Source organism: Phocoena sinus, chromosome 7, assembly GCF_008692025.1.
Source record: "Phocoena sinus isolate mPhoSin1 chromosome 7, mPhoSin1.pri, whole genome shotgun sequence".
Classification (NCBI taxonomy): domain Eukaryota; kingdom Metazoa; phylum Chordata; class Mammalia; order Artiodactyla; family Phocoenidae; genus Phocoena; species Phocoena sinus.
In genome coordinates this window covers 88,308,859-88,319,884 of record NC_045769.1, presented here as the reverse complement: position 1 = coordinate 88,319,884, position 11,026 = coordinate 88,308,859, and the positions used below count along the sequence as shown (strand labels likewise).

Genomic DNA, 11,026 nt, shown 5'->3' with positions numbered 1-11,026 from the left:
AGGAAAGGAGGGAGAAAAGGAAAGGGGAAGGGGAAGAAAAGAGGAGAGAGAATTTGGGGGGGGTGTTCTGTTCTTGATATTGTTCCAATATTTTCCCCTACCCATGAAAGATTTGGCATTCCTTGGCTTCAGAATGAAATTGCTTGACAAGAACCCCCTGACCTGGGTTTTGAGAGAACTTATGTTATGTTGGTTAATCCTAAGAGGAAGGGGAAAGAGTGTTGGCAGTGCAGAGTGATGAGGCTGGGAAAGGAGAGGCAGAAGGGAAGAGAGAGAAGGAAGCTACTAGGCTGGCCCCAGAGTATTTTGCTATGTGTAAAACGTCTGGGGTATTTCCAACATCCCCTTGGAAGAAGAAGGAAGGAGAGTCCTAATAATGACTCAGATTAAATTTCCCTCCACAGAAGTGAGAAGCGAGTTCCTACATGTTTTTACTTAATTAGAAAAAATAGATCTATGTGAAAGTTCCTATATACTGTAGGGGAGGAAAAATAATTTTCCCTCTACCCTTCTGAGTTCTTAGCTGAGATCCCTGTAATAAAAGACAGATTAACAAGAGAAAAAAAAAAAAAAAAACACGTAAGTTTATTAACATGAATACCTCATGTATACACAGGAAATATCCAGGAGAAAATGAATAACTCTCAGAGCTGGCTTAGAATTCAGGCTAAATTCCCATCTTAATAGGGTAGGGAAGAGGAATGTATGCCACTTCGTGGAGAATAAACGATTTTTAGGAAAGATCAATGGGCCCTTAGAAGAAAGGATGAGAGATAGAAATAGTTTGTGACAAGGTCTGTCTGTGTGTGGTGTGGACTTCTAGTCTCTTCTGTGATAAGACTCAATCTCCCCTGGTTAATGAAACTTCTGAGGAGGGCATTTATGAAAATTGGATTCCTTTCAGATCTATCTTTAGGCAGATAAAGGGAGTTCAGAGACATCCTCTCCCTGCATTTCCTGTTTTTCAAGTGCCTACAGCTCATAATAGTCAATATGCCACAGTGGCATATTTTGTGGTGACATGTCCTGAACTACTACAGTTCTATTTTGGGGTGGCATATTATGCTACCCTTCAACATCCAAGTTTGAGACTGCAGCTTTTTATCAGTCCGTCCTCACTGGCCCCCAAGGTTCTCTTTTACTTCTACAGAACACTTTTAATAGTTGGACCTGAACTGGCCACCAACCAGCATCTTTGCCTTAGTCACATACTCGTTTTTACTTACTGAACATTTAGCATTAGAGCTTCATAGTTGGATCTGTAGCCTTGGATTCTTACAGAAACAGTTTGCTACACTGAATTTAATTTGATTAATAATACTGTGAGCCCCGACTGAAGTCTACTACTTTATGCCACACACTGGTCCAGCCTTAGTGAATAAGCCTTGAAGAGTAAATATAAAATTAACTGTTTAAGAATCAGTTTTTGAGAGAACAGACTTTCCCTCATATCCCCAATCAGCAATTTTGATGGAAGGAAATGAATCATCTTCTGAAAAAAAACCAACCTAATTCAACAGATATTTTCTTAGCTCTATTCATGGGTAAACTCTGAAGAGGATAAAATCAAATTTTCTGCCTTTCAGAGACATATCATGTTACAGGCCAGATGACATACATGGAAATTAAAAGACAACTCTGAATTGGTGCATTTATCCTGGCAACATGTTTCCTCTTTCTGTTTCCAAAAAGGAAGAAATTGAAGCTCACTCTGTTCTTTCTTTTCCCGCCACAGCTGGCCTTGCAGTGGATCTTTCTTTCACCACTCCTGTCACGACTTATCTCACAATCCTTTATATTTTTAGGGGCTTATGTGAGTATTATAAAGATTTTATAATGGAAAACCATTATATCCCCAGGAACAAAGAATATTCTTAATACTTTTTAAAAAATGAATGAAGGTAACAGATTAAAAAAGACAGATATACAAAATATAAGAACTAGAATGACAGCTTAGACCTCCACGCAAGTTCTTTAAAAGTGGCTATGTTAAACAATAGTTTTTAAGACAATCTTTTTATGGCATGGTCTTTAACATTATCAAAAGACTTTAGAAGAAGTAGTGTGAAAGCAAGACACTTTATCTCTACTTCTATATGTACCTATATCTGTCTCCTGTAGTTAAAGGAGTATAATTCTCCTACCAAAAGTGACACAGACTTCACCCTCAGGCTCACTTCCTGGATATTAGAACTGGACAAATTGTCTAACACTCTTATAGCATAAGGAATAAGCAAAATAGAAAAAAAAACACAAAATTTGAGATACTCTGGATTCAAAGTTTTACTCTTCCAACTTAATAAAATTAAGACACTCTACTTACTCTATAGTATTATTGTAATGATAAGGTTCATGAGATGAAATACATTTTCTTTTCACTGTTCAATTACTTGTATGAAAGTGACTTCATGTGTTTTATCCCCATCTCTCATACACTGGAGGGTAATGCTTTTGGTCTGGTTAACTAAAAAAAAATAGGGACATGTTACTTATTAACTTATGTGTCTTGGTACACTGGCTCTCTAGGTACATTGTTTTATGTCTCAGTAATCTTGATGGAAAGGTACTTTTATGTCTCCATCTGATAGATGACATATAAGACTCACCACAGGTGAGGTAAATTGTCCAGAGTTACACAGCAAACATATGGTAGAGATGATTGAATCAAATAATGCTATACCTGGTATGGTGTGGGGCTCAACAACCGGTGGATGTACAAGTGAGTTAATTATTCAGGCCCAGTCTCTATCTTTGGTCTTCATTCTGAAACATTTTGCTCTTGGTTTTTGATACCTAAAAGGATATTCACTAAAAGACCCAAGCTCAGGAATAAGCTAAAGAGATAATGCAGGTAGAACAATAGATAGCCCACAGGCTTAAAGGAATAATTTCCATTTATGAAGTTTCCTAGACTAGTTTCCACTTGATCTTCAAACTCTAACTCTTTCTTCCTTGATTGTTTTGTTAACGGTTAATTTAGGACTTTCTAAAATCCACCTATTGGGCAATAAAGTATATTCTAGAATTGAGGGCCAATATTAAACTTTCGACTAAAATGTTAATTCATTAAATATCAAACTCTACCTTCAGACTAGAAACTTACAGTGCTTTTGACAGTGGGGTACTGCCTCAAAATCTAAGTTTTCCTTATCTCCCAGAGTTGGGAAAGAACTTTTCTCCAGTCCTTAGTGTATTCCATAGCCCAAAGCAAGGAAGGATTGCAAATTTGGGGATTTAGTTCCTGGACAAACTCATTGGTTCATTTCACACAAAAATGAGGATAATCTATTTACTCTATAGGATTATTATAGGATATAGCTCACATTCTCAAAGGTCTTAGTTGGAGGACAAAGAAGTGTTTATCTAAGTGTAAAGGTCAGAGCCCCTTAGGGAGCTGCCCTAAGCAGAGCCCCTAGTGTTTGAAATAGAGAGCAGAAGCAGCATTTTGTTTAGATGTTTGTCAGTGATTGGAGATTTACAATCAGCATACACAGAGTGGGAAGAACTAAAGTTAGCTCACAGATTCCCCGGAGGGTGGAGTCTGAGCAGAAGTGCTTTCAATTTCTCACCCAGAAGTCTGGCCTATCAATTTGTAAGGAACTCTTGAGAGGTTTTTTTTTTTGTTGAAGCAGAAACACTGGGAGCTGTGGACCCCACTGGAATCCTAGCCGGTAAGCCCTGAGACACTGATATATATACTCTGTACACAAATATACATTCAGTGATTTTTCTAAAGGGATATTCTGCTAGAATTCTTGTCATAATGCTTTAGAGGTTTCTTCTGCCAGTTTCTTCTCTTTTTCTCCTCCAAATTATTTTCATAAAAACAGTGCAACACCCTAAAAGTGTTCTCACCTTTAAAATTGCGAGTTAAATGAAGAGATTTTTACCAATATAGTAAAAAAAGAATTGATGTCAATAGTATACTGCAATTCATCTACTAAAATATAGTTATAGTTGAATAAATTAATCTTGGTACTCGAGTTTAAATGGTAAGATTTGATCAAAATTCAAATTATTAAATAAGCTTTAGGTCTTTTGTTTTCTGGTAACTCTAGTTGTCTTTAGTGCTGTTAGTCATACTCAATTTTTGTTTAGAGAAGTGAAAATGTCTACTTCTTGAGTGAGGTTTCTTCCCCTTTCACTCTGTGAAATGTTTGCCTAAGAATGGAAAGTTGATACACATTTTTTCTACATAGGTAAAAGAGTTTCTTTTTTCTTTCCTGCTTTTACTTTGAGGACGGAGGGGTGTTTTTTAGGTAGTAATATTGGAGCAAATGCATTGAACTTATTAATGTGAAACTCAGCATATAATTCATATAAGCTTAGATATGAAGTATGCAGCTATGTCACTGATGTCACTCATTCCTCAAACAATGATATATTTAAAGAACACTGTTCTACGAACATATATTAAGTAATACTTTCTTTCTCAATGAAAAGCTACACACTTTCTTCATAATTTGCTTTACCAGGTTCTAATCTTTGGACTCAAGTGAATAATTTGCTCATTTCAGGCATGAAACCTGAAACTGTGTAAAGATTAACTACTGGGTACTCATTGTCATTTACTTAACTATTTAACCTTAGACCTGTGGGTAACTAGGAGATCCTGAATTCCGTAATTCCATTAAAAATTTTTTATTTTAAGAGTTTCAGCTGTCTAAATAAAATTGAAAACACAATTTACAAAATTTCAAAAGCTAAATTGACAGTAAAATGGCAATTTTCATCACAAGGTACTAATATGAAAATATATTATGAGACTATCTTTTATCTCTTTAGAAAGGAATTTACTTAAATAATTTTATTTGATCCTAACCATGATCTTCTGAAGTAGAATTTAAGATAGTTTTACATAATATTGCAGCAGAGAAATGTTAGGAGACTCGCCTAAGACCATATGTGTACATGTCCACTTTTAAAATAAAATTAACACTAAATACATGAAGTATAAAATTTGGAATTTTTTTTTTTTTTTTGCGGTACGCAGCCCTCTCACTGCTGTGGCCTCTCCCATTACGGAGCACAGACTCTGGACGTGCTGCTCTGCAGCATGTGGGATCTTCCTGGACCGGGACACGAACCCGTGTCCCCTGCATCAGCAGGCGGACTCTCAACCACAGCGCCACCAGGGAAGCCCTGCTTCTGTTCTGTCGGAAGCTGTACCTGTTGGCAGGGTGGTACCCAGTTTGCTCTTCTGGAAAGACTATTTCACCAGCAGGTATCTTACTGTCAGCGCAGGTGAGGTTTTGACACCTGGGCTATGACAGGCCCAGAAGTAGGACCAGCACTTTAACCTTTGCCTGGCTGGGACTGAAAGGATTAAAAAGAGCAATAGCCTGTGGTGCTTTGCAGACTGAGTACAGGGCTGAAAAAAGAAATAAAGGGAGAGAAAGGGAATGAACCAAAGAAACATCGAAAGGAAAATCAAGAAACAAGATTGAAAGAAAAAGAAGTGAGAGGTTCAAGTCTTGGGTCAGGAATTCTTCTCTGCACATTCCACCCACATGCCCTGTCAAAGACAAGCACAATTTGACTCAGCTCCTCAGGCAAGTGCAGTCCCAAATTGTGAGCTCTATTATCCTTCTCTTTCATTTTTGTTTCTACTCTATTGATTCCAGAGTTTGGTCTCAAAATAGGGGAAAATGACACTGATCCCTCAGAATTGTTACAGGGATTAAATAAGAAACAAATATAGAGAGGATAATGAGTTAATACAAATATTTTTTTTAAATGAAGTTGAATTTTATTGCTAATATGATGGTAGAAAATTAATTTGTGTATTGATTTAGATAACCCAGTTAGAGTTTAGAGTCAACCCTGATGAACTCTGAAAGTGCTGACTCTCCAAAGGAAGTCTCAAATACAAGGCAAGCTCTCTTGATTCTGAATCCCATTGAAAATGTTCCTTTAATTATTTCCTCTGTAGTTGGAATGAGGAGGGTATTCCTCTAGTAACAGTCATTAATCCTGTCAAATAATTCACCAAGCTATTTTGTGAATCTTATTCAATTGCCATTTCGGGGGGAACACTCTATCTGAAAGGCACTGCTCAGGAATGGGTTGACTACAAAGATAAATTAAACAAGATTCAGGCGCCCAGGTAGAATACAGTTCAATAGTAACTCAATCAAGCTACCATAAGTAATGGGTTTATAGTAAAGACACACTTGATAGAAAAGCTCCAGGTTTGATTCCCTCCAGACTGTGGGTCACCACACGGGCAACAGGGTGTCAAGGCTAGATTGTGTCCTAGCCTCTTCTACTCACTTCAGTGTGGTTTTCCCCTCATTCTCCTGATGTGTAGTTGATGCTCAGCCAGCCTTTAGGTTTTTTCAGAGGAAATTGCTTCATATGTAGTTGTAGACTCATTGTGTCTGTGGGGTCAAGTGAGTTCAGTATCTTCCTGCACTGCCATCTTAAACAGGAAGCCTCTCCTATTCTTGCTCAATTTTAAAAAACTAAAACTTTGGGAAATAAAATATAAAGACTAATTACAAAATAAATATAAATATAAAATTCCATTGTCATTTATCCCTTTCCAAAATTTAAGTTTTCTTTCCAAAAGGGTGGGAAGTGTTAGATGATGACTAAAGGAAGCAGGATGTGGTTTCAAGAAAGGGTCCTGCTTTGTTCAAAGATGCTCTGGGGGCTTCCCTGGTGGCGCAGTGGTTGAGAGTCCATCTGCCGATGCAGGGGACACGGGTTCGTGCCCCGGTCCGGGAAGATCCCACATGCTGTGGAGCGGCTGGGCCCGTGAGCCATAGCCGCTGATCCTGCATGTCTGGAGCCTGTGCTCCACAACAGGAGAGGCCACAACAGTGAGAGGCCTGCGTACCGCAAAAAAAAAAAAAAGATGCTCTGTATGACTGTGAAAGAGAAGTTTCTCATTAGCAGCAGCAGGTAGATCTCTTTGGTCTTCATATGGCAAAAATTACTAACATTATTTAAGGTGTTTAAATACTTTTTCATCGATATTGTTTTTATTCACAATAAAGAATTTGTTAAGGTTCTATTGTATATATGTTCATATTTTTAAAACTATGATCCAAGAATCATTGGGGAGGGGAGAGTGGAGGTGGGCTAGGGAGAAGGAGGATAAGCTAGTTGGGGCACTGCTCTTCTATACTTTTCACAAAAGCATCTTTACTGTTACCTCCTAGTAAGACACCTAAAGGAAAAAGTGCTGACATTATATATGTTTGAACAACAGTAATTTGGACCACTTCTCAGAAAATAAAAATGGAAAGAGCTTACTTACTTGAGAGCTTACTTTGTCTTGAGTACCATTACCTAATTCAGTCCTTTCAGCATCCCTAAGTCACTATTATTTTCATTATTATGTGCATGAGAAAAACTCAGGCATGGGGTTTAATGTTGATTGTTAATTATATTATTCGTGAGGTTGGGAAGATGAGAAGCTTAGTTAAAACAAAAGGTGTTTTACCTAAAAGCTAATTTTCTACCAAAAAAAAATGGTGGTGGCTAGATTATTTTTAATTGTTTTCAAATTAATTTTTAGAGGAGAACTTATAATGGAACCTTCACCTCTTGAGTTACCAGCTAACACAGTCCGACGCATCGCATCTGAACTTAGATGTCACCCAACAGATGAGAGGGTTGCCCTCCGCCTCGATGAGGAAGATAAGCTGAGGCACTTCAGGGAGTGTTTTTATATTCCCAAAATGCAGGATCTGCCTCCAAGTAAGAATACTGGAAAGGGTTTTACTTTTCTTAATTAATTTATTAACATATTTGCTACTGCATGTGTTCATCATAAATCTTTGAAAATCATTGTTCTGTTACATAATAGAGCCATTGCAATTGTGTCCACAAAACAGCAGGCTCCTGGTGGTATTAATTCAACTTGTCAGCCTACCTTAGTCTCAGATTCTATGTGTTTCCTCTCCTCTTCTGAAGAAAATACTTACAGGGTTCTTATACTGTCATCTAGTTCTCTGAACGATAGAGTTACTGATTGAAAATTGTAGCAGATGCATTTACTTGTTCTCTTAAGCACTCAGAGCTCAAAACAATTCTTTTTCAATACAGTATTAGAATACCTCTTGTTTTGTGGCACCTAGTTCATGATAATATATTTGTCTAAGAGAGAATATTATTTTGGAACTTGGACATATTAGGAAGGATGTTACATAAGTAGCCATCTTTGTGTGTTGAGGCATGTATGACTTACAAAAAATAATTAAATAAATAAAATCAATGCCTAAGAAATGCATATTGCATTTCAAAAAATTAATACAGTAAACTGACTTTGTTCTTGTTTTGGAGGATGTTCTGTTTAAAACAAACTAGGTAGCACAGGTAAAAAAAATGAAACAATTTTTCATATTTGGCTTAGCTCCATTTTCCATCAATGAAAAAGTTTACAAGTTGAATAGAATTGATCCACCAAAATGGGTTTCACATACTTAATAATTCAGTCTAATTTCCTTTTTTCTTCAGATTAACTGTGGCGGGTACAATTTTGGATAGTCATAATCCAAGAGCATCAGCTAATATGATTTTAAGATGAGATTGGGTCACATAACTGTCATATTTGGTTTATATTTTATTATGTAACACAGGATGGCACTTTGTAAAATTATGGAAGTGTAAAATAAAAGGAAGCCTAGTATCCAATTTAAAGTTGCTTACTTTCTGCCCTGCAAACCGGTTCATCTGTACCATTTTTCTAGGTTCCACATATATGCGTTAATATACGATATCTGTTTTTCTCTTTCTGACTTGCTTCACTCTGTTTGACAGTCTCTAGATTCATCCACATCTCTACAAATGACCCAATTTTTTCCTTTTTACGGCTGAGTAATATTCCATTGCATATATGTACCACAACTTCTTTATCCATTCGTCCGTTGATGGGCATTTAGGTTGCTTCCATGACCTGGCTATTGTAAATACCACAGCAATGAACATTGGGGTGCATGTGTCTTTTTGAATTATGCTTTTCTCCGGGTATACGCCCAGTAGTGGGATTGCTGGGTCATATGGTAATTCTATTTTTAGTTTTGTTTTTTTTTTTTACGGTATGCGGGCATCTCACTGCCGCGGCCTCTCCCGTTGCGGAGCACAGGCTCCGTACGCACAGGCCCAGCGGCCATGGCTCACGGGCCCAGCCGCTCCGCGGCACGTGGGATCCTCCCAGACCGGGGCACAAACCCACGTCCCCTGCATTGGCAGGCAGACTCTCAACCACTACGCCACCAGGGAAGCCCTATTTTTAGTTTTTTAAGGAACCTCCATACTGTTCTCCATACTGGCTGTATCAATTTACATTCCCACCAACAGTGCAAGAGGGTTCCCTTTTCTCCACACCCTCTCCAGCATTTGTTGTTTGTAGATTTTCTAATGATGCCAATTCTAACTGGTGTGAGGTAATACCTCATTGTAGTTTTGATTTGCATTTCTCTAATAATTAGTGATGTTGAGCAGCTTTTCAAGTGCCTCTTGGCCATCTGTATGGCCTCTTTGGAGAAATGTCTCTTTTGGTCTTCTGCCCATTTTTGGATTAGATTGTTTGTTTTCTTAATATTGAGCTGCATGAGCTGTTTATATATTTTGGAGATTAATCCTTTGTCCATTGATTCATTTGTAAATATTTTCTCCCATTCTGAGGGTTGTTTTTTCATCCTGTTTATAGTTTCCTTTGCTTTGCAAAAGCTTTTAAGTTTCATCAGGTCCCATTTGTTTATATTTGTTTTTATTTCCATTATTCTAGGAGGTGGACCAAAAAAGTTCTTGCTGTGATTTATGTCAAAAAGTGTTCTTCCTATGTTTTCCTCTAAGAGTTTTATAGTGTCCAGTCTTATATTTAGGTGTCTAATCCATTTTGACTTTATTTTTGTGTATGGTGTTAGGGAATATTCTAATTTCATTCTTTTACATAACGCTGTCCAGTTTTACCAGCACCACTTATTGAAGAGACTGTCTTTTCTCCATTGTACATCCTAGCCTCCTTTGTCATAGATTAGTTGACCATAGGGGCCTGGGTTTATCTCTGGGCTTTCTATCCTGTTCCATTGATCTATATTTCTGTCTTTCTGCCAGTACCATATTGTCTTGATTACTGAAGTCAGGGAGTCTGATTCCTCCAGCTCCCCTGTTTTCCCTCAAGACTGCTTTAGCTATTTGGGGTCTTTTGTGTCTCCATACAAATTTTATGATTTTTTGTTCTAGTCCTGTAAAAAATGCTATTGGTAATTTGATAGGGATTGCACTGAATCTGTAGATTGTTTTGGGTAATATGGTCATTTTCACAATATTGATTCTTCCAATCCAAGAACATGGTATATCTCTCCATCTGTTGGTATCATCTTTAATTTCCTTCATCAGTGTCTTATAGTTTTCTGCATACAGGTCTTTTGTCTCTCTAGGTAGGTTTATTCCTAGGTATTTTATTCTTTTTGTTGCAATGGTAAATGGGAGTGTTTCCTTAATTTCTCTATCAGATTTTTCATCATTAGTGTATAGGAATGCAAGGGATTTCTGTACATTAATTTTGTATCCTGCAACTTTACCAAATTCACTGATTAGCTCTAGTAGTTTTCTGGTGGCATTTTTAGGATTTTCTATGCATAGTATCATGTTATCTGCAAACTGACAGTTTTATTTATTCTTTTCCAATTTGTATTCCTTTTATTTTTCTTCCCTGATTGCCATGGCTAGGACTTACAAAACTATGTTGAATAATAGTGGTAAGAGTGCACATCCTAGGCTCATTCCTGATCTCAGAGGAAATGCTTTCAGTTTTTCAGCATTGAGAATGATGTTTCCTGAGGGTTTGTTGTACATGGCCTTTATTATGTTGAGGTAGGTTCCCTCTATGCCCACTTTCTGGAGAGTTTTTATAATAAATGGGTGTTGAATTTTGTCAAAAGCTTTTTCTGCATCTATTGAGATGATCATATGGTTTTTATTCTTCAATTTGCTAATATGGTTTATCACATTGACTGATTTATGTATATTGAAGAATCCTTGCATCCCTGGAATAACTCCCACTTGATCA

The 11,026-nt window shown here is 37.3% G+C and overlaps 1 protein-coding gene across 1 annotated transcript in view; it reads left to right on the top strand.

The window, feature by feature from the left end:
* Nucleotides 1-3,547: 3,547 nt before the first annotated feature.
* KYNU (kynureninase) overlaps nucleotides 3,548-11,026 on the top strand; it is a 91,295-nt gene continuing 83,816 nt past the window's right edge. The window contains exons 1-2 of the mRNA XM_032638036.1: nucleotides 3,548-3,671; nucleotides 7,526-7,707. Of these exons, the coding sequence (XP_032493927.1) occupies nucleotides 7,539-7,707 (169 nt within the window). The 5' untranslated portion in view covers nucleotides 3,548-3,671; nucleotides 7,526-7,538. The remainder of the gene's footprint in view (nucleotides 3,672-7,525; nucleotides 7,708-11,026) is intronic.